General features: G+C 49.4%; 2 protein-coding genes across 14 annotated transcripts in view; both read right to left on the reverse strand.

Moving 5' to 3' along the window:
- Positions 1-12,479, reverse strand: part of MKNK1 (MAPK interacting serine/threonine kinase 1) — a 42,008-nt gene extending 29,529 nt beyond the window's left edge. For 2 of the 9 annotated variants that reach the window (XM_011284806.3, XM_011284803.3), the window contains exons 1-2: positions 11,928-12,470; positions 2,143-2,309 (exon numbers count right to left, since the gene is read on the reverse strand). The gene's annotated coding sequence lies outside the window, so the exon portion shown is untranslated. Of the gene's footprint in view, positions 1-2,142; positions 2,310-11,908 lie in introns of all 9 variants that reach the window. The other 7 variants (XM_045035755.1, XM_019836930.2, XM_011284805.4 and 4 more) reach the window with 7 other exon arrangements.
- Positions 12,480-15,023: 2,544 nt separating this feature from the next.
- On the reverse strand, positions 15,024-23,607 carry MOB3C (MOB kinase activator 3C). 5 transcript variants are annotated; one of them, XM_045035757.1, is made up of 5 exons: positions 23,179-23,568; positions 20,442-20,559; positions 19,676-20,144; positions 17,358-17,560; positions 15,024-17,042 (listed from the first exon to the last, which is right to left on the reverse strand). In XM_045035757.1, the coding sequence occupies exons 3-5, from the start codon at positions 20,091-20,093 to the stop codon at positions 17,013-17,015; spliced, it is 651 nt and encodes a 216-aa protein (XP_044891692.1). In that variant the 5' UTR covers positions 20,094-20,144; positions 20,442-20,559; positions 23,179-23,568; the 3' UTR covers positions 15,024-17,012. The 5 variants fall into 5 exon arrangements, with proteins under 5 accessions (XP_044891692.1, XP_006934779.1, XP_006934778.1 ...); XM_006934717.4 differs by lacking the exon at positions 20,442-20,559 and having other exon boundaries at positions 23,425-23,607; XM_006934716.4 differs by lacking the exon at positions 20,442-20,559 and having other exon boundaries at positions 23,316-23,568.
- Between the last annotated feature and the right edge of the window lie 218 nt (positions 23,608-23,825).

Raw genomic sequence — 23,825 nt, forward strand, 5'->3', positions numbered from 1 at the left:
TTAGGCAGACTGCAGATTCTCATTCAACTGCTGTGGAAGTGGGCAGTGTGAGCCCCCCCCCCCGCCCCACCCCAGGGTGCCAGCAGGGTGGTCATTCACAACAGGCCCCCAACAGGGCTGTGACAGCAAGATTCCCAGAGGCAAAGGGTCTGGAGTCAGGCCCATCTTCTTCCTCTGTTCTGACTCTGGGATCACAAGCACTCTTCAGAGCTGTCACTGCATCTCCTGGTGGAAGGAATGATCAGAGGAAGGGTAGAGCGGGTAAAGGGAGTGTGTGCTTTAGAAAGAGCAAGCAGGAGTGAAGGACTGGATTTGGGTGAGCAGGGTAGTATAAAAAGCTGAAAAGGGCAGGCTGAAGTCAGATCACGCGGGCTTATTAACGTGGCCAGCGAGGCCCTCCAAGGTCCCTATCCACTTTGCAGCCTCCTCAAGCCTCAGTCCTTCTTTCAAGTAAAAATGAAGAGTTCAGCTTGTAATGCAAACAATCCCACAGGCGCTTTGCCTTGAGACAACCCGGGTACGTCAGCATGTACAGAAGTGCTTTGTGAGCGTTTCCATTCTGTCACCCAGAATAAAAAAAGATGTGTACTCCAGGGCTGAGATTCACTAAAATTAATACTTTTTATTGCTTCATCAGGACATTCTTAAGTGAAAATGGCATTTTGTAAGAAGCTGGGAGTGTAGCAGGGAGGAATACAGAGGCTGCCAGCACATCTTTGTGCCGCTGCCTAGACTCATGCTCACGCACTAGCAGTTCTACACACTGTTGTTTTGCAACAACAAATAACATCTTAGTGCTATTCTGAAAACAGTTTTGACCTTGTAGATACCCTGAAAAGGTTTCAAAGACCCCCAAGGTCAGCAGAGCACACTTGTGAACCACCATTCTAGGCAGTGGGGAGGGACTGGGCTATGAAACTGGCTGTGATATGCAGAACAGACTGGAGGCTAGACTGAGTCAGGGAGAGTAGAGAGAGGCCGCCGCAATAGGCAGGAGGGCAAGGAAAGCCTGTGACTGAGGCAGGGACAGAATGGGAGAAAGAGGCGAGGGGATGAAGCCGCACAGGCAGAACTGGTCCTAGTCCTGCCAAGCGACTGGAGATGGTGGAGGAGTCCAAGATGACTACCCTTTGAAGGATGGGATGGGGCCTATTTTCTCTCTGTCTCCACTGCCCAGCAGGGATCCAGCACAGAGGAGGACCTCAGAATATGTTTATGAAGCTATGTTTATTAACTAAAGTCAGGTAACCCTAAGAGCAGTGGTACCACCAAAGAAGGGGAGAATTCAGGAAGGGGAGCTGGTTGGGAATGGGGGAAGGCCACTGGGAAGCTTCAGATAAAGAAGGGTGACACATAGCAGCAAAGGAGTAAAAAGCTCACAGATCAGACTAAAATTATTCTCAGCCAAGCCTCATCTGACCCAATCTACAACACAGGCATTATTTATAATCTGCCAGGCATGATGAAGCCATAGGTATTCAAGAACACCTCAGAGGCACGTGGGTGGCTCAGGTGGTTGAGCGTCTGATTTTGGCTAAGGTCATGATCTCACAGTTTGTGAGTTTGAGCCCCGCATCAGGCTCACTGCTCTCAGTGCAGAGCCTGCTTCGGATCCTCTGTCTCCCTCTCTCTCTGCTCCTCTCCTGCTCGAGTTCTTGCTCTCAAAAATAAATAAAACATTAAAAAAAAAAAAAAAGAACACTTCAGAGTAGCATCATATGTCACAAATATTATGCAGTAAAAAAATAAAAATAAAAATAAATAACCCCAAAAGATACATCTCAAGCCATTATTAATAATGGTTACTTTAAGAGAATGAAATTGGGTGGGTACAGAACTTTACTTTTCATACCTCTGTTTTATTGAATTTTGTTATTTATGGTACAGTTGTTTTACTTTTATAAATAAATAAATATGTTTTACTTACTGTGTGGTTTTCCTTGTGACCTTCTCGGCCATTGTATTCTGGTAGAAATGTGCTCGTCCCTACTAAGTAACTGTTTTAGGCATGCCAGGCAACCCAGTTAATCCTCGCTGCCCCCTGAATACTGAAATCTCTGACCCACCCTTCCCTCTGGAAGTATCAGGTAATTTCCGCCCGAAGCAATCTAAAAGGTTAAGTGAAATGTGCATCTGTCTTACCTTGCCCAACTTCTGAGAAGTAAATCCTCTGTAAACTGAGATGAAATAATGAAATAATGCTCCTGACAGAGGGCCGCTGTCTACCAGCTACTGCAGCATTTCAATGGCCTCTGGAGGGTAGCATTCTTCAGTTCTACACTGGCTTTTGCTTCACCTGGCATGAAAATCTTTAAAAAAGCAGAAATAGAAAAGATATAAAAGTCTGACTTCTTTAAAACGACTAAAGAAGATAAAGCTCACTCTACATGTTCCCCCAAACCTATGTGTCATACTAGTAAGTAGATATACACAAGGCCATCACAGATTTCCCATCTGTGGAAAAATTAGACATTTGAGTGTTTGAAAATGTTGACACCAAGCATTTGGAGATTTAACAAGGGTCTGAGTAAAAGTTTTCAGATTCTGTTTCTACTGTGGGAGTCCAGACCTAGGCCTGGATGACGGTTCTGGACAGCTCTGGTCGCCGAAGAGCATCTCGCAGAAGGTAAAAGCTGACACTTCTCTGTCATCCATGTTTTTAGGGATGAATGAGTTCTGGCTCTATTTCTTAGTGGCCAGGTCGAGGTCTCACAGGCAGCAGGCAGTGGAGCCAGAAAAGGTAAGAGTAGGTGCCGAGAGCAGCAGGTGGTATAAACACGAGCAAGGTTTTATGCCCAATGCATAATTATTGCTAGTTTTCCATCTGATGTCATTTTCTACATGTCCACTGCTATTTTCAAACTCGTGGCTCTAGTTATCCTGTATCAAAGCTGATTTGTCAATTTCTCTACAAAATGAGTCTCTACTTCCCTTTTTTCCCAGTGGAAAAGCTCTGACCATGCAGTTTAAATCTGAATTCTGGGCCTCTGTGCTAACATTTCTAAAATGATTTTTAAACTCGCAGCCGGATATGTTTCACCATTACCTCAAATCACGTGTCCCGAGCTGGACTTGTCCCAACCCCCATCCTTCCTCCTTTCCCTTCTTCTCTATCAGATTATCTCACCCTGCCAGCTGCCCACCCACAGAATGTTTCTAAATCATTTCTTTTTTTTTTTTTTAAACGTTTATTTATTTTTGAGACAGAGAGAGACAGAGCATGAATGGGGGAGGGTCAGAGAGAGAGGGAGACACAGAATCCGAAGCAGGCTCCAGGCTCTGAGCCATCAGCCCAGAGCCCGACGCGGGGCTCGAAATCACAGACTGCGAGATCGTGACCTGAGATGAAGTCGGACGCTTAACCGACTGAGCCACCCAGGCACCCCTAAATCATTTCTAATGTCTCTTTCTCCTCTAACCTCCTTGCTCCAAATACTCACGTGGTCAGGCTTTCTCTCAGCCTGGCACGTTGCTTCTTGAAAAGAACATCTATTCATCCTTCAGGACCTCTCATGAATTACTGAAAGTGGTTCCACAAAGTACAGCAGTCCCTGGCTCTTTTTTACTTCATCCAGCATTTCATCAAATCCATGGCATGCTATGATAATACACAGAGCTGCTATTCACATGCATGTGTGGCTTGCCCACTAGGCCATAAGCTCCTCAAAGGCAGTGACACCCCTTTTTCATCTTTGTATTTCTAGTATCTAACAGAGTATCTGGCACAAAAAAGGGCTCTAGTAAATATCCAAATTACTTCATCCATAAAATATTTCTTTATTGTCCCATAGAGAATGTTGGCACATACAATTATCCTTCCTACTGTACTTTTTATTCCCCAACAAATCTCTTTGGCCCAATAAAACTATTTCCAGGGCCCAAAGAAGCTCAGGTTACACTCCCTCTCCTTACAGCCACACCTCCAGGGACAACCTTGACCATCTTTGAACTTCAACTCTTTGTCTTTAGTCTTGCCATTGGTTGCTTCTTGCTGCCTATAGGACTTGGCCAATTTTTAAAAAATGTTTATTTTTTATTTTTGAGAGAGAGAGAGAGAGCATGCACAGGTGGAGGAGGGACAGAGAGACAGAGAGGAAGACACAGAATCTGAAGCAGACGCCAAGCCCTGAGCTGTCAGCATAGAGCCCGATGCAGGGCTTGAACTCATGAACTGTGAGATCATGACCTGAGCCTAAATCGGATGGTTAACTGACTGAGCCATCCAGGAGCCCCGCCATTTTTTTCCACAAAGAACCAGATAGTGAATATTTTAGGCTTTCTGTGTTACATGGTCTTTGTTGTGACTACTTAATTTTGCCTTTGTAGAGTGAAAGCAGCCATAGACAATATGTAAATAAACAACTGTGGCTCTACTTTTGCGAAGCCTTACTTATGGATGCTGAAATTTGGATTTTATATAATTTTCCCATCACAAATATTAATCTTCTCTTGAATTTTTTTCCCCAACCATTTAAAAATGTAAGAAGTATTCTTTAGTCCACACAAAAGAGGTGGTGAGCCAGATATGACCTGTAGGCCAGAGTTTGCCAACCCAGTTTACTTTCCCCTCCCCTCAATACACACACACACACACACACACACACACACACACACCTACACACACCTCTGTTCATTTCTACCTCTAGTAGGTTTATAGTAAAAACAATCTTCAGAATTCCTTTATGGATTTTGTGTTATTCTGCTGTCTGGAACTACTCAAGGGCTGGGGAGGTAGGAAGTACATGTGCTTTCGAGCCATTAGGGCCTAGATTGAGATTCTGGCTTTCGCATTGACTAATGAGGTTGTCTTGGAAATAATACTTAACCGTTCTGCTTCACTGTCATCATCTATAAAGTGGGGGCAAGAATACTTACGCCGCAGGCTTGTTGTGAGAATTCAATGAGTTAATGTATTTCAAGTTCATGGCACAATGGCTGGCACAAAGTAGGCACTCCATAAATAGCAGATATGACTCTAGCTTGAGATAAGGCTTCCCCAGATTAGCTGTGGCCCTGGACAGCACTCTGTAAACCACAACTGGGCAGCCAGAAGGAATAAACTGATAGCAAAGTACAAAGGCAGAGAGATAGAATTTGGAGGTTTTCAGATTCATGACCCAGGATTCTAAGTGCCTGGTTGGCCCTGATTCCTTCTGGCACCATTTCAAATTCCTCTGGGCCTCTTTTCCTCCTCAGAAAGAACTTCTGTCTCTCACACTGCCTGACTCTTCTCAGCATGGCTTACCAAATACCCTGATGAGCTCTGGAGCCCTCTCCTCCTTCCTGGACCTCTGCCTGGGATAGGGCTGGGAAAGGGTGAATATGGTCAGACCATACCTACACACATCGGCTTGCCACTGAGTCTTATATAGGCTGGTCACCCAATTCTCTCTCAATTCCTCACAAACTTCCTGCCTGTATAAGGAATGAAATTTTTCCAGAGTTAAGAACTAATTTTTCTAAAGAAGTTTTAGAGCAAAAAAGCCAGTCTACAAACAAGGGATCCATCATATTACTTTCAAGTAATATGAAAACATCCATGGAGGACCAATAAGACTAAAGCTTGTGGCATCTCTGTGCTTGGTCCAAAACCCCAAATATGAGCCTGTTACTTCCTTGCTCCAACACGTCTAATGGGTATCCACCATCGCTGGAATAACCAAGCTCCTGTGCTGTCACTCAGGGCCTCCACAACCTTGCTTCAGACTACCACTCCTGCGTTGTGTCCTACCACTCCTCTACAGAAATTTTGACCTACAGTCCAGGCAAAGTGGATGATCTGTTTCTACCTAATGGCCCTCAACAATTTCCAGCTCTCCACACTTGTGCATAATCTAATCACGGCATCTGTAACATTTAATTGTACACCTCCCCTTAGACTGTAAGCTAGGGACAGGGTGAAGACTATGTCTAATTCCTCTCTGGGTACCCTACACCTAGCACAGGGCCTGGCACGGGGCAAACACTCCATAAATGTTCATGACTGAATGAAAACACCTGAAGTTATTCTTCCCTTAAACTGTTTTAGTTGGACTCTTATTAGCAGACTAAGCAGTCTGGGTCACTGCCAAGAAATAGAAAAACCAAAAAGAAGGAAAAGAAGCATGACCAATGTGATCCAAGCAACGGAAAATAGGTTTTAAGACTGAGGTAAAAGAAACCAAGGCTGCTTAACCTAGAGAAGAGAAGAGGAGGCCTAACTTGATTCTGGCTTTAAGTACACAAAAGGTTCTCATGAGAAAATCTTGATCTCATCCTGCCTTTAAAATCAGAAGGAAATTCTCCATATTTATGGACAATGGAACAAGATGAAGTGGCTTAAGTTAAGGTCAAAGGGGTTTAAACTGGAGAGAAAGAAGAACCAAATTACGTACTACTTTTCCAGAGATACTGTTATTGTACTTTTTGGCAAGTGAATTGGAGGGGTCTTACTTGGCACTTTTGTTGAAGGCTGTGCAAAAGGGAATAAGTATGCTGCTCTTTTCCTGTTTATCGTGACAGAGGTGGTGAAACCACAAGTCAGGTGAGATTTTCTAATGAGCCACTGACTTTTACCTGACCCTCTTCCTATAGGCATTTTCTGTCATGTTACACTTTACAGCTCTGTGATAGAACTATCTATTATTTCAAAGTTTCCTGATGAGGCAATGGAAAGAAAGAGAAGGCAACAATGTCAGAGTAAGACCGTAGGAAAAATGGCCCTAATAAATATACTTTCTATAAAAAGAATAGCTAACTAGACATTGATAGTAATTGTTAATATGATTAGTATTAAAGATGACATTCATTGAGCACCTAGTATATGCTGGGCACTGTGCTAAGTGTTTGAGATGAGTTATCTCAATCCTCATAACAACCCTATGAGGTGGATAATATTTGTATCCCCAATTTACAGATGAAGACACTGAGACCCGGGAAGGTTAAATAACTTGCCCCAGTCACACAGCTAGCAAGTGATAGAGCCAGGACTCAAACCTAGTCAGTCCAACTCTGGAGTCTATACACCTAGCTACTGGCAACCACAAGAAGCATGAGAGGCTGGAATTTAAAGCCTAATCTCTTGGAATCCAGGTGTATATTCTCAGCCACTTCTTTTAAAGTTTATTTATTTATTTTGAGATAGGGGGAAGGCAGGTGCAGAGAGAGAGAGAGAGAGAGAGAGAGAGAGAGAGAGAGAGAGGGAGAGAGAGAATCCTAAGCAGGCTCCCTGCTGTCAGCACAGAGCCCGATGTGGGGTTCAATCCCACAAACTGTGAGATCATGACCTGAGCCGAAATCAAGAGTCTGACGCTTAACCAATTGAGCCACCCAGGCGCCCCAACTCGGCCACTTCTTTATACTACCCCAACCCAGGAAGAGCAAAGCAACACATGACATTAGCAAGAGAAGAGATCTCAAAAGTGAACCCAAACAGATCCAATCTTACAGAGGAAGAAGCTGAGATCAAGGCCTCACAGATGATAATGAGCAAAACTAAGACCAGCCTAGTGACTCTGAGCTGGTCCTATTTCCTCCACTACAGATTCTTGTTCAATGTAAGGGTGAGAAAATGAAGGAACAGTATCTGCCAAATGGGTTCCTTCCCCAGACACTTCTGTAATAACCTGCGAATCCCACATTAGAACTTAGGCCTGAAATGTAAGGGTGCCAGCAGCCTCTCTAAACTGATTCTGAGATTCTACTAGCAAAGGACGGCAACATGCTCGGTTTATGGTGCTACAGCAGCAGACCTGGACCAGGCAGCTTCCATATTAGGCTGGTTCACAGTTTAAGCCTGAACTAGACTATTCCAACAGACTCCTCATTGATGTCCTCCTTCTGGGACATTCTTTGCTCCAGACTAGCCTCCATTATGCAACCAGAGGAAACAGAACCCTAGTCATGGCATTAGGAGCCTTGCAGCATACTGGAAAGAACACAGGTGTTTGAAATCCAACACTCATCAGTTTGGACCAAGCTCTGACACTTACTAGCTACCTGACCTTGGGCAAGTCACTTTAATCATTCTGAGGTCTGGCTTCTTCATCTTTAAATTGGGGATAAATATCCCCACATTATAGCATTGTGAGGGTTAAATAAATTACAGTGTGTAAAGCACCTAACATATTGCAAGCCATAATGCAGAGCAGACCTTCAATAAATGTTAATGTTCTTCTACCAACTTCCCTCTACGTTTTGGCCACAATCCATCATTTCAGCTTATTTCCTCTCCTTACCCATTCCACTCCTCTCCTCCAACACACACACACACACACACACACACACACACACACACACGCACACACACACACCTCTGTTCATTTCCATCTCTAGACCAGTGCTCAAACTGAAGCTTCTCATAGGAATGAACCTCCTCCAAAGACCAGCATAAATTTCCACCTTCAAGAATCCTTCTCTAGACCCCCTTTGGTCATGTTGGGATTGATTTCTCCTTTTCCCAAACTCCCACTTTGTTTACATTCCTTACTATATTTACCACAGTCAGTCTGATTTCAGTTATTTATGTACTTATCTATCTTCCCAACTACACTGGAGGGAGAAGGCTCTGAGAAGACAATTACTTACAGAAGGGCAGGAAATGTGTTGTTTTCCTCTGTGTATATTTCTCAATACCAGGGTTTTGTACATAGCAAGAGCTCAATATGTGTTCATTGAATTGAATCTTGCCATCCTTGACTGGGAATCTTTACAGAAAGATCCTGGACTGAGTTTATTCTAAAACTTTGCATTTACTACCTGACTTGATAAACATGATAAACTAATACTCATTGGCTTGCTTCACTTTTTTCATCCATTCTTTCAATACACTCTGGATTCCTCTCAAGACATCTCCCCAGGTTATAGGGATACATTGTTGGGAGGACATCTCTTACTCACAGAGGTAGGGGGATCTGCGAGCAAACTCTTTGGAGAACCATTCTATCTCATTGGTTAGGAGAGGACTGCCATTTCCACCATATTAAAAACCAGAGTTGTGGAACCAGAAAGTAGATCTGAATGATTTCCATCTGCCTCAGTTTCCAAGTCTATAAACGGAGTTTTAAGGTGTTACATATAAAGCATTAAAATAGTATCCACCACATAGTAAGTGTTCAATAAATGTTAGATATTATATTAACAAGGTCGGTGGACTGAAAAAAACAGAGTCAGTACTTTCACTTTTAGTACTATCTCTGCCACTGACTGATTCCTTGTGCAGTCTTGATCAAGTCCTTCCCCTCTTGGGGCCTCTCCTCATCTGTAAAATCAGAGGTAGAACCAGATGGTTCCCAAACTCCTCTATCTTCAGTGATGTGTATTTTTCTATGATCATCAAGGAGTCTTCTGTTCCATGTGCTCAAGCTGTTGGCAAGGAAAAACGTGGATTTGTAGCAGCTCGTTCCCAGATGGAAAGGGCCAGGGACAATGCCAAGGCCAAAGGCAAGACAACAGATTAATAAACCACCTGTGAGCCTTCCCCTGCATTTCAGGTCCTTGAACAGAGCACCACCTCCCTTCCAACAAAATTCACAGCAAAGGCAAGAGAACAATAATATCAATGAAGAATCCTGCCTTGTACAGAATTCCTGCACTTTCTTGCCTTTGATGCCTGTAAATTAGGGCATCATCAATCTAAACAAGGGCTCTCCTTAGCACAAAGAGAAGGAAAAACACAAAGGCCCACTCTGAACCTGAAAGCTCATAAAACAAAGACCAAAGCGAGTACATAAAAAATGTCAATGACTCACTCAACCACAAACACTGCAAAGGCCTACTATGTGTCAGGAAGAGGAGGGATGAAACAGACATGGTCCCTTACTACCAGTGTACTCAGAGTACACATGAGGTGATACACCCCAAGGTAACAGTAATCAGAGCTATATTCAAGGTTCAGCCCCTGCTATAGAAGATGGGAAGGGGGGCAACTAATCCAGCAAGGGGAAGTTGCTGAGAAGGTCACATGAGACAAGCGTTGAAAGACAAGAAAGGAGGAGGGAATGTCAGGAAGAGAGTGCAAGCAAAGAAACATGCAGGGAGTATTTAAGCAACAAAAACTAGTTTATTTTGGGGCGCCTGGGTGGCTCGGTCGGTTAAGCATCCGACTTCGGCTCAGGTCATGATCTCACGGCCCGTGAGTTCCAGCCCCGTGTCGGGCTCTGTGCTGACAGCTCGGAGCCTGGAGCCTGTTTCGGATTCTGTGTCTCCCTCTCTCTCTGCCCCTCCCCTGTTCATGCTCTGCCTCTCTCTGTCTCAAAAATAAATAAACGTTAAAAAAAAAATTAAAAAAAAAAAACCAGTTTATTTTGACTGAGGCATGGGTGCAGTTTTGGGAGAACATAGGGAAACAGGGCAGGAGATAAGTTTGGGAACAGATTATAGGGCGGGGAGGGGGGAATTGTCTATGCAGCTGAGGAGTCCAGACTTTATATAGTAAGCAATGAAGCCGGCCAAGGTTTCTGAGCAGAGACATAACATGATGAGAACATTGTCTTAGAAAGATCACACGGGCACCCATGAAGGGGATGCAAAAAGAACCACATTACTAGATTACTATGGGACCCCATAACAGGACGCCATATACACTTCCTAAGCATGTGCTGGAATCCAACAGGTCCTGTTCACAGAACTTCTCTCTGCCATGGTTCAGCTTCATGCAACCTAAGTTTAAGAGGTGCTCTCTTGCCAGGCCTTCTAACCATCAAAATCTGCTACAGCACTAGAGTAAAGGCTCCCCGAAGTCAAGAACACAATTAACTCTGGGATCACACAAAGGGAAGAGCTGAGGTGGGAGAAACTGGGGAAGGGGACAAAGTCTTGAACTGGTCTGGCTCCATGTGAACATCCAACCCCGAGTCTCCTCTTTACATCACTTCCAGCCTGGCCCTTTTTAGAGGGGCTGAAGCAAAGGACAGTAGGGCTGAAAGCTGCAGGCGGATGGCTGAGGATCTAGAGCGACAATATACATCAACTGCCCAGGGCGCTGCTTGGCACGTAAGCCACGGTCAATAAGCATCAGTTCCCTTCTCATCCTACAAGTCAGTTCCATCTACAAAGTCCAGTGAGGGTTCAAGACCTAGGTGACCTCAACTCTTCCCCTGGGGCCTCTCTAAAGTTCTCCCCTCCAAAATGACCTAGTTCCTAGAAATCACAGCTACCATGTATTCAGCACCCATTCTGTGACAGATGCCATCCTGAGTGACACATGTAATCCTAGTCAACCTTCACAATGGCCATATGTATTATGCCCTTTTTATACCAGAGAAACCACAGCTCTGAGAGGGGAAATGACCCAAGAACACACAGCTAGGAAGTGGCAGGTGTGAAATGTGAACCCAGGACTACCTAACCCAAAATCAAGCACTTCCAACATTTTATTCGTGTCACCTGCGCTGGGCTCTGATCTGCTACTGACCACCTGACGGTAGCCTGGAAATCCCGAAGAACAGATTACGTCTGACATCATCTCTCCTCACTGTACAGCGACCCGCACATGTCGAGCTTTTAGATGAAAACAGTTAACTTTAAAATAAGGTAGGACACACACAGAATAAACTCCTCACGTGAAAATCTATTCGTGATGTTGGACTGCTTGCGCCTTGAGCCCAGCCATACAGCAGGGTAGGGGCTGAGTTTCAAACTGGCCACTGACTGAGCTCCGACCTCGGACACCTGTCAATCTAATCTTGACCCCAGGCACCGGCGGAGCCCCGACCGGGGACACACGCTGCGTCCTGGGCTCGCCACAGACGGTACCCCGCCAGGTCACAGACGCGGTCCCTGAAGAGAGCCCTAAACAAGCGTCCCCTCAACATTCCCTTCACAGCACGATCGGATCGTGACCTCGGGACGCTCTGAAGGCCCCGTCTGCCCTGTCCCCGGCACACCGACTCCTTCACAGACCCCCGCCCCATTTTGCTCAGAGGGATACCTCGCTGGGGCGGCTTTACCTCAGCTGACTCTCTGCGGGACCGGTCGCGCGCACCCACCTGCAGGTCGCTCCGAGAACGCGGAAGAGGCGGTGCTAGAGTCGGGGGGCGGGCCCGGCCAGAGGGGGGCGGAGCTGCGCGTGCGCCCTGATGGCTACTCCCCGGGAAAGGGTGGGAGCGAGCTAAGTAAACTGAGACCAAGTGAGGGAGAGGGGTGTGGAGATTGCCGGGGCAGGGGGTGGGGCTTAGCTCCTTTGACAAATTTTTTTCGGAGTGAAGGTCGGGAAGTCAAGGAAGCGCCAGGAGGGACGCGGCCAGGCAAGCGGCTGGTGTAATTAACCTTCACCAGGAGCTTCCGTGTGCCAGGATGGAATTTTTAAAGTGCCTATTGCATGTGGGGAAATGCTGCCAGTCTTTTCTAAAACGAGGGCTGATTCTGTAACATTTCTGAAGACGTTTGCGTACCTATCTTTTCACCTTGAGAGTTTCCTTGAGTAAAGGATTACCCCCAGTAGTTCAAAATGAAACACTTAAAAGTTAATTTCTTGGAGGGGCGCCTAGGTGGCTCAGTCGGTTAAGCGTCTGACTTCGGCTTGCGTCAGGTCATGATCTCACCACTTGTGAGTTTGATCCTGTCGTCTGCCTCTGTGCTGACAGCTCAGAGCCTGGAGCCTGCTTAGAAATCTGTGTCTCCATCTCTCTCTGCCCCTTCCTCCCCTCAAAAATAAGTAAACATTAAAAAAAGAAGTTTTTTAAGTTAATTTCTTGGCGAAAACCAAGTGCATTTAAATTAATATGTTAACCCCCAGCCCTTCCCTAGGCTGCAAGTGTAATGAGGGAACGAGTGCTGACTTGGGTTTAATTCAGGTCCTGACTCTGAATGTGTTTCCTCCGTGGTGAAATGGAAGTAAACATCCCTTCCCTATCTGTCTCAGGATTGTTGTGTGGGTCTGATGAGGTAGAGCCTCTTAGACTTCTATCTCCCACCATTCTGACAATGTTTATTCCTTTCTCCTTTTGAGCTCAGTGTTCTCACCTGTATGATGGAAGAAGGTCTGGAACATGAGAGAACATTCAGGGCTTTGCTAGATTTCCCAGTCTGGATGAAGGCTGGAGAGGGGAACCTTCTCCCACGCTTCTGTGTTGAGTCACTTACAGAATCCCTCAGTCCCGCCTGAGGCCCCTGTATATCCTGACCTCTCCCCACCCATAACCTTCCAGGCCCACTCAAGCTACATGTCCTCAGAGGCCATGCTGGCCTGTTCCCTGAATATCTAAATAGCCAACTGGTCCTGAGTTGCTCAGGCCTATGTTCCAATCCAGGTTCTTAAAACTGCTATGTCTCTATGCACATGGTGACCAAGTTCAGGTAATATTAGATGATGGCTCTGGGGGCTCAGAGAAGGGCTCCAGGAGGGCTCCCCCAAATCAGGTGGAGCTCTAGCCATACTGTGGCTCCCTTCACCCCACACTACATACAGCTCTTGGGGGTGGGAGAGTAGGAATCGCAGCAGAAACCTCAAAAAAGAAGCTACAGTGTTCTTCAGGGCCAAGGGTGGGGTGGGGGGCATCCTTTACTCAAAGGTGGAAGCTCTGCCCCAAGATGCAGAGTGGCTGGCTTCCTCATTCCCTGCTCTAAGTATTTTTATGGATTTTGAACAAGCAGGAAAACAAAGCCTTCTGCAGTGGCTGCCCAACCAAACTGCCCTTCTACCCCCAACACATGCCTCTCTCAGGAACCCCTCCTGCCAAGTTTTGCCCTATGGGGTGGAGGCGGGGGCTCTATCCTCTGTCTTGCTGAGGCACCAGCTCTCTCTTCTGTATCCTCCTTTCTCTCTACCTCTGTCCAGTCTTCTCTGAGCATCCCTGTCTGAATTTCTCAAAGCAGTTTTGTGATGTCTTCCTGATGTATTCAGACATTCTCATGTAAAGTGCAGGCCTTAGCCACACAGTTCTGAGATAAATTTACCTTCCCTGCCATAGTGGATTTCAAAATAACTACGAGCCCGGAGCCTGAACTTTCTAAGAGTCTGAGCTATCCAGTCATTGAGGAGGTAGTGGGTACCTGTCACAGGAAGTGTGCAAACAGAGCTACCTTTTAGAATGCTGGGCTGGGCCTCCAGCTCCTAGAGCAGTGAAAGCAGGGATACTGGGCACCAGGAAGGGAGCCAAGCCAGGCAGATAGCCAAAGACAAACCTGATTTGGTAAGCTATTGTATGTTACACATTTAGAATTGTACCTGACACAGAGTGAGTATTAGCTGTTATTGTTGATTGTGAATGATCCACAGACTGTGAGTAATGAAGGAGCTCAGAGATAAGTCAGTCACTCACTCCCACACCTGGTCATGAAACAGACTGGGAAATTGAGGTCTAGAGGGGAAAAGAGGCCCACCACTGTACCTCAGGGGCTGGGCTGGGCCTGGACCCCAGGTCTCTGCCTCCCAGGAGAGTCACTGCACAAAGCCAGGCTGTCTCCTTCTTAGGGAGAGGAAAGAGCTCTAGGTAGCCCTTTGCTAACTCTTAAGAACAAGCTGTTTTCTGCTCTTGTGTGGGCAGCTGGTGGGTAAGGGACAGTGGAATGGCAGCAAGACCAAAACAAATTGTCTCCTTGGGAATAAGCTCAGGAGTCAGCCCCATGTCTTGCCACCCCAACTTTGAGCTCTGGCCAGCACCCAACAAACAGCCTTTTCTCGAGAAGGGCTTCCTCTGCTGTGATTGGGGACTGTAGCACTATATTTCTGCCCTGTCCCTTAACCCACTAGCTCCAATAAGCCACACAGATTAAGGGGTGGGGTGAGAATAGCCATGCCAGGGAACCGGAGCTGAAACAAGGAAAGACTCCCAAGAGACTGAATTCCCCAAAGTCAAGAGCCAACCCTCCCTACTCTGAGCGTCCTAGACTAGGCCAGAAGTTCTGGGTCCAGAATTCCCAGAACCCTGGGAAACCCTTAGTGTCTCCACCCTGTAGAGCTAGGCCAGACGTGACCACACCAGCCAGCCCTCCCCATGGCCTGGGATCTCAGGACAAAGAGCCTTCCCTTCCCCATTCTGGCCCGGCTCCCTCCACAGCCTACCCAGGAGCCATGTGGCATCCAGACCACAGCTTCCCACCAGTGCCGCTTTAGTTTGCCTCCTTTATTTTACCAAAAATAACAATAATAAAGTCTTCCCTCTGTTTCACAAAAATAGATTTCCCGTCTCCCCAACCCCTCTGCAGTCAGCACTGGCCACGGCCTAGAACCCATCTTCCAGTCCTCAGTCCTCCCTGAGGCAATCTCTGATCCCTGGACCCCACCCCAACCCAGAGCCTCCAGCAAAGCTGCTGGGTCAGTGTTTCCCCTGGGAACTTCTCCAGAGACAGCTGTCTCAGGTCCAGCTGGCTGGCCTCAGGAGCCTCATACACTTCCCCAGAGATCAGGCAGCTTCTGGGCCACTGAGAGGGGCATGACTTTGGAGGCTTGGCTCAGCAGACAGCCCCAGCCAACCTGAGAGGCAGTGGGGCACTCTGGCATTCACTAGAAGTCTTTGCTCAAAGCAGGAACAGTTGTGCCCTAGAGAGGGGCTGTCAGACCATCTTTCCACATGCATCTCACCTCCCTATGTAGCAATCCACAGGCCCTGAGGTGGGAGTCAGGACCCCTGGTTTCTACTCCAACTCCATAAAAGCCTTGCTATGAGGCCTTGGACAGTTTCTCCCTCCTTTCCTCAGGGCTTCCGTTTCCTCCTAGGTACACAGATGATTCTGTGAGACTGGATAATCCTCAGGCCCTTCGTGGCTGTCCATCCTGGCCTCCCAGTGTAGAGGCTCTTGGAGGGGAGGGCCCCGCTTCTGCTTCAGTTTCCCCACCTGTGGATCTGGGCACAGGGCTGGGCATGGCGGTGCTGAGTAATGGAGTGTCAAATCAACAGTTTCTCTGTGGATAGCTATCCAACCAGCTGGACTGTCTCAGGGATGGTTGGGAAGGAGGCAGGTCCTTGCAGAATGGGGGCTTTCCAAGCCTAGAAGGGTCCATTCACTAGTAACACATCTTCAGTGTCCTGGGATGGGAGAAAAGACTCTGGAGTTCCCCAATTCAAGTTCCACTGGCTCCTTGGGCTGGAGGATTATTTTGCGCTGGGCTTCAGATCCTGAGAGCCAAGTCTACAGATTCTGGGAGCTAGATTGGAGTATATGATTTCCAGTTTAGGGACCAGAGGACCTTTGTGGATATAAGGGATCAACTCCAGCCCTCAAGAGGCTGTCTATAATCAGGCTTTCCCGGAGGCAGAGCGATGAGTGAAATGATAGTTCCTGGGTATCTTTGGCTGAGCAAGTCAGAACGTGTGTCCGTGGTGGGCCAGGGGTGTAGGTATCCAGGGCAAGACCCCCTCCTTACCTCCCTATAGCTCCCCAGAACTCATGCTTATGGAAGATGGTAGCCTAAAGGTTAAAATATAGAGCTACGTCTACAATCACATTTTGTGCACTTTTACACATGGTCAGAGTGGGGACGCTCACCTGTCATCACTCCTACAGTGGTCATGGTCTGGTGGTCCCAATCCCTATTAACTTCCTTCTTCCTTCCCTCCTTCCTTCCATTCACCCATTTACCTAACATTTATGGAGGGCCTACTATGTGCCAGGGAGGATCTAAAGCAGCTAGTTCTTATAGACACACCCCACGGTGAAAACCACATACACACACACATACACTCACACACACTCAGAGTCATCTGTATTCACTCACACAGATTGCTCACTCTCTAGTACCTTTCTTGCTATCACTCAACCACATCCACATTCCCCAAATAGGCAAGGGAACCACCATGGAAGGGTCAAGTATTGGAGCAGAAACCTAGCCAATCCCACCCCTAGACTTCATGTGGAGATGTAGCTCCTTTTTTCCTTCTGTTTGACCACTTTTAAGCTCTCCCCTTCTCCATTCATAAGCAGTCAAGGGGCATGTGGGCAGACTCCTGAGAACCACAAGTTCAGGGGCTTTGTGTGTGTGGAAGAGTCCCAGGCACTTCAGATTTCTCTGCTACCAGACTACTGAGGGTTCTCTCTCCAGCCACTCTGTGTTCACATGGTCCATCTGACAGTCAACAACTCCAGACCTGGGTTCAGTGACAGATCCGCTCTGTCATCTCCCTCTGCAGAGACATAAGGCGGAAAGGGATGAGTCAGAGCTCAACCTACCAGGCAGCCCCTTCCCAAACTATAGAGCCTGGCTGTTCTTCTGCCTGAACCTGGCCCCTTCCTGCCCCCACTCCCAACTCCAGACTATAGACTTAAGTCTGTAAACTGAGACTTGAATGAATTCTCTATTAAAGAACAGAATCCACTGCTAAATGAATTGCCTTCTTCTAATCTATCCACTTGGGTATTGGATTTTCTTGAAGTAGATAGCCTTTGGATCTGAAAATTCTGAGGCTAGCCTTGGTTGGAGAGGGCAACAGGGGCCTTACCAGTGGCTCTAGCTCCCGCTGGTCCACCAGGCTGAACTCGCGGATGAAATAGTAGAAGTGTTTATAGCAGGTGTTGACATGTGCCTCAGCCCCCATGCTGAGGATGCTGTCAAAGTGGTGAATGTAGACGTGGACAAAGACACGGAAGAGGCGGGTCAGGATCTTGGTGCAGACCTGCTGGAAGTTCTTGGGGAAGGGAACTCCTAGGGGGTGGGGATGGGCAGAAGTGGTGGGGATCAGCATCCTGGTGATGAAACACTGCCCAACCCTGCCCTCCCCATTCCAGGCCTAGGATGGCCACTTCCCTGCCAGGGACAGAGAGAGACCATGGTCCATTTTCTCCCCACTTCCCTTTTGAACAAAGCACAAATCTCACTGTGCCCCTCCCTTGCTGAAATACAAATCATCTCCCACATTTTCCCATCACCCTGAGCAGGACTCTGCAACTGTGTTTGGGTCACTGACCAACCCTTCTTTGGCTATGATGAAAGTTATGTTCAAATTCTCCACAGAAATATGTGTGTCTGCAGGTGCTGTCCTGTGACACCTGGGTTACAATTCCAAGGCGAGTTTATCAACATCTAGGGTCCATTTTTAAAAACATTGGTCTTTGGGATTAAGTTCTGACTGCACAGCATGGTGCCTGCTCAAGGACTTTCATGATCTGATCCTGACCTCCTTCTCCAGCCCCACCCCAACCCTTCCTTTTCATAACATTCACACAGCAGGTCCCAGATCCGCAATCCTGAGAACTACAAAATCCTCAAGAACTAGTTCAGATATCTCTCATTCCTTCAACTATTCAATAACACTTACGAAGAACCTTCCATCTTTGAGCCAAGTTCTGTGCTGGGCCCTCCTCACCTTTTGCTTCATATGGTAATGGGTACCATAGCCCTTATAGATATGATAAAGTAGAAGTGTGTGATGGTGACACACGACAGTGAAGCCACTTGCCCAAGGCCATGCTTCTTGATTAGACAGACTGAAGGTAGGATTAAAATGCTGTTGGCACTGCACTGCTGTGACCCGCAGAGATAAATGCCACAGCCCCTGCCTGAGGGAAGCCTGGTACCTGTGAAAAAGACACAATTTCTGCACAGCCCCTCACACTCAGGGTAGAGATCTTGGTGGCGATGCCATCTTCTCTGCTGTGGCAGAGTCATCCCCAGGGTTAAGGTACAGACACCTGGGGCTCACAGTCCTGAGTTAGAAGAGGCTACAAGAGAATAAGAGCCCAGACACAGGCCCACACTGGTCCACCCTGCTCCATACTGGTCCTCACTGCTCTCAGGTGGGGTTAAGCCCTGCCTCCCTGTGAGCCCTACTAGGCCCAGCCCATATTCCTCAGACTTGTCCTGCCCATCTAGACTTGGGGCCCTGGGTCTTAAGAGACCTGAGCTGCACTTCTGAATCCCTCCTGATTCAGTGTACTGCCTCTGTTGGCCTCAGTTCCTCCTATGTGAAATGCAGATGCCCACTGTTGGGCATGATGGTGCAGGAAATGGCAGGCCCCCAGCTGGGGAGGGGCTGTGAGCACTGAATCATGACTCAGTGCCCAGCCTCTCTCAGTATTCAGACATCTCCCCTCTGGGCTTGACCACCCTGCCCAACCCATCTCTGATTCCTACAGCCTTGATGTGGAGGAACAGGAGGCCAGGTGGGGGTGGGGCTGCTGTGATGAATACGGTGTCATGCCTGCTCAGCTCCTGGGCTGACACCCGCTCTTGCTGCCCTTGGGTGGGGAAGCAGGGCCAGTGTGACTTCACTCATCTCCTCTCCCCACCCTCACGGGCCCAGGCTGCCCAGCTGAGATAAGAAAAGGCCCCTTGGCTTGGGCCTGACAAGGGAAAATTCTGCCCTCTGAGCCCCCTGAGGTGGAGATACAATCTGGCCTTCCCAATCCCCACCCCTTTCCCTTTCCTGGAGCAGGGAGTCAGAGGGAGCTCCCAGGAGGTTGCAAGTCAGTCAGCCAAGGCAAGGTGACCTGTTAGGAGCACCTAGAGACATCTGTTCTAGAAGGTTCTGAGAATCATAGTGGTCTTGCCAGGGTGGTTCCTGGAAGGACACTTAAGCCTCAGACAAGGGCCCCAAACAGAACCACGTAGTCCTAGGTTAAGATGCCTAATTTTGAACAGACACTTAACCTCTCTGAGGCTGTTTCCTCTTCTACAAAATAGGGATGAAAATCATGCCCCCCCCCCCCCCAACCCCTTACGGAATTGCTGTGTCAAACTAAATGCCTCATCTGTAGAATGGCCTCTCGTGGCTCCTTCCCTCCCTGGCCAGGCCTGATTTGCCTGCCAGGTGGCACTCACCAACACGAGTGGGAAAGACGTCCTCGTCATTGATGAGGCCCTCAATCCAGTCCATAAGCAAGGCCATGTAGCGCGGCGCCGAGAGCTTGGCAGGCCGCCTATACTGGCGCTCGTCCTGCCAACGGTACTCATAGCGGGGCCCTCCGGCCATGACCGGGCAGCTAGTCTCACTGCAGCGCTCAGCCATGGTGCCATAGATGAGGTTGATGCGATTGAAGAAGTCCACCACGTGCACGGCGATCCAGTCGTCGATGTTCTCTCCTGGTGGCAGCCTCACCACAGTGCGCAGGTCCAGGCCTGACTTGAGTGATGCCTGTGCCTTCTTGTACAGCTCGAAGCGCTGTGTGCCTGGTTCGAAGCGCTTCCGAGGCCGGAATGTCTTGTCCTTGGCGAACACCTGCTTCAGGCACAGTGCCATGGCCAGGCGGGGCTGAGGGCAAGGTGTCCGGGGGCAGGACCTGTGGCTGCCCTGCCAGGGCCAAGGGCACGGGGAGAGCATGGTGGTGAGGTCCTCGCCAAAAGGGCTTTGACTTCCCAACACATCATTTCCCTCTCACTCTCAGCTTTTGGCCCACCTCAGCCTTTGCCTGGAGTCTAAGTCCTCCTCATCCCCTAGGTCCAGGGCCCCTGCCCTATTTCCAAGGTACCCTTGCTCCCCCTGCCAAGCGCCCACAGCCCCCCCCATCTCATTTTGCTACCTCTCCCCTTTCACTGCATCTCACAGAGGTCTGGGCCTGGGCTCCAAACAGGTGCTCATCAGACTTACTGTTGACTATTAGAGAGGTGGCAGAGGCTTCCTGCAGGCCCTCCAGGAGGCAGGGGCCTGGATGAGATGACCTCGGGGGTGCCCTGTGGACCAGGTGGTGCAGCGTGGGAGAGGCTGGCTGTATTGTGTTGGGGGTTGGGGTAGGGAGCAAGGCCCCGCCTTCAGCTTCCTCTGGGATATCCCGAGTCCATCCGGCCACCGGGGATTCCCAGGGAGCGGGAGGGACTTTTCTACCAAAAATGTACTTTCCTTTTATTACCCCCGAAAGAGGAAAGGGACCTCATGTGGCCAGCTGGTGGCCTCTGAGTGTGGCTGCAGGCACTAGAGGAGAGGGGGAGGTGGCAGGTCCAGATGGGTACCACTTCCTCCAACAGTGGCTAGAGATCCCTCCCTACCAAGCCAGCCTCCTCCAGACCCAAAACTGAACAAGCTGCCGGCTCCCCCTGCACCTGACAGTACAAGCTCGGTGAGCACCTACTATGTGCCTGGCACTGGAAAGTAGGGGAATATAGTCAGATCTACCCAGCTGGGCCTATCTAGAATTCAGACAAATTTGTTTTGCCTCTTAAATGGAGGCATCCCAGACTCAGAACAGAGTTTGGAACAGCAGGCTTGGAGGCAGGCACGGGTCCTGGGTTCTAGTCTCAGCTTTTCCATGGCTGGGTGACCCCCGTAGCAGGCATGAGTCTCACCCATGCAACATCCTGGGTCACTCAGACACAGACTAGGTTTCTGGGACTGGTGTGGTAGTCACCTCACCTACGCTGTGCATGTGTGAACTCTTGGGAAAATCAGACCCAGGTAACTGCTGAGAATGGAATTTAGCCATAGACTGAGGGCTAAGCCTGAGTGTAGGCTAAGCACTGAGCTGTGGCTCTGGGCTGACCTCTGACCTGGCCCTGACCCTTGTCAATTTGAGTCCTGACTCTAGCCCTAGACTGAGGCTGAATATAGCCACAAAAAAAGCCTCGCCTTAACCTCAGAGCTGATACGAAGCACCTTCCTTTCTCACGTCTCTAATAATGCTGGGAAGAATGGAGGAATGAGGACAGGAACAAGGTGACAATTGGGGGAGGTATCAGGTTAGGCAACAAGTCAGGCTAGTGGAGAAGTTTGGAACAAGGATTCTTTCTTGGACCCATAACAGGCAGGCCAGGATGGGGATGGTCAAGAAAATGACAGGTGGTATGGACAGGAGGGGCAGATCTCCCAGCAGGATCTTGTCCTCTTGAAAAAACCCCTTGGAGATGTGGAAAGTCATCTCACCCATTCCCTGATCCTTGACTTCTACCCAAAGAAGTCCCCAGTGTGGCTCCTGAACTTCCTGATCCCAGAGGAGATTTCCACCCTTCACATGCCACCTGCATTCTAAACTCTGTTTGCGGCAGGTGCTTCCAAAAATCATTCCTACTGCAATTAGGTGGGGTTCCTGGTTCTCCTCCTTTGCACAGCCCCCTTTGCTGACAGTTACCAATAGACTACCACCTGAGCATTCATCATCTCACCCCACCTTTCCTGCCCACTTCCCTCCACCAGCCACCCAGGGCTGTTTCCTGATCCCCCACCCTCCTGCCCCCATGTTTTTCTTCCACTGGTCTTTCTGACTACACATGACCAGGTTGAATGCTACCTCCTCCCACAGCCCTCTCTACTAAACCCAGAAGCCTTTCTCCTCAGGTGGAAGCTGCCCTTTGGCCATTGTTGCCCCACCCCTACCCCAGCCTAAGTCAGGGCACATAGCTGATGCTCAGGCTTTAAGGAAACCTTACAATCAAGAACTATAGAGTTGAAAGAGCCCTGAAAAATCAACCGACCAACCCACTTCTTGCACAGATGGGGAAACGGAGGTCCTCTTTCTGAGGAGCCACCATTCACAAAGCAAGTTTCTGGTAGGGGATCTCTAATGATTGAATTGGGAACCAGGATAAGGTGGGGCGCAGCCCATGACAATGAGTAAAGGACCATTTTCTTGTACTGGCTGGTCACTGGCCTGGTGGAGGTAAGGGGAAATGAGGGGAGTGGAGGGAGAGAAAGGAGGGGAGTGGGGGGAGAGGAGAAGCATATTCCCACCAATTAGATGAACTTAATTCCTGTTCCCCCAACATGCTGAACCTCCCTCTTGCCCCCACAACACCTTAAGTGACCTGACAGTGAGCTAGACTCCCATCTTCTGGCTGTAGAATGTCAAGACCTGGGTCTTTCCCCAAGAAAATGTAAGTAAGCTTCAGGAAGGGGAGGGAGGGAATCTATACACTCCCCTTGTCTCTTCACTTCCCACTCCCATGCCCTTGCTGAGTTTCCATCCCTCACAGAACCTCTGTCCCTTCCCTGAATCATGGCCATTTTTGCCTCTCAGTCCCTGCTGCTAATTCTCAGTGTCCTTTTACTCCTAAAGTACCCAGTGATGACTCACTCCCTGGGTGGGCATCTGGGTGGGCTTCCCAAAAGACCACAGAATGGCCCTGTCTGTTCCTGACATTTACCACCCCCTTCCAGAGCCACACCTGCCACTACTCTGATCTGGCCCAGGATCTTGGACAGGGGCTGGACCCAGTTTGAACCCAGAATGCAGCCTACAGCTGTAGGATGGGTGTGCGGGGGCGCCCTGAGGGCAGAGATCCAAGAGAAAGGTAGGGGCGGGATTCCACGCTCTTCCCACCGCGCCCGGTCACCCTCGCCCACCCCTTGCCCTCCCCCTGAACCCCCCTGACCCCCTCGCCCAGCTGCCGGGACAGACCTGTCTTAGGACCCAGAGGCGCAGGCCTGACGTTTCCGCTCCCGAAGACACGCCCCCCTCAAACACCGCCACCCCCAACCCCGACTTTCACAGCTCTGAGCCTCGGACCCTGGACCGAGCGCCTGCGGCCAGCCTGCCTTGGGGCGGACGTCGCCTCCGGTCGAGGCCACGCCGGGACAGCCGAAGAAATGAAAGTGGCAGCGAGGCTGGGCCGTGCGCGCGGCGGGGGCGCGGGCGCTCACTCACGGGGACCGCCTCGGTCCTCCTCTCTGGCCGCAGGGTCACATCCCCAACACGCTGGGTCGCGTCCTCCTCCCGTTCTCCGGCTGGGCCGGTTCTCTCGCCTGTCCACCGGCCCGCCCGCCCCGCCGGGCCGCGGTCGCCCTCCGCCCCCGCGGCGACGCCAGCTCCGCCCCCGCCCTCCCGGCCCGAAGCGCCGCGGCCGCCGGGCGGGGAAGGGGCGGGGAAAGGGGACCCCCTCCCAGTGCACAGACGCACGCCCGCCTTTCCGGGAAGTCCGAATCCTGCTCCCAGCTTCCCGCTGGGCAAAGGACGGACTGAGCAGCTGGCCCTGGCCGAGTCCCCTTGGACTTCTGCCACAGAGGCAGCCTCCGCTTCCTCAACTGTAAAATGGGGACAGGCCCAGC

Source organism: Felis catus, chromosome C1 (assembly GCF_018350175.1).
Source record: "Felis catus isolate Fca126 chromosome C1, F.catus_Fca126_mat1.0, whole genome shotgun sequence".
Classification (NCBI taxonomy): domain Eukaryota; kingdom Metazoa; phylum Chordata; class Mammalia; order Carnivora; family Felidae; genus Felis; species Felis catus.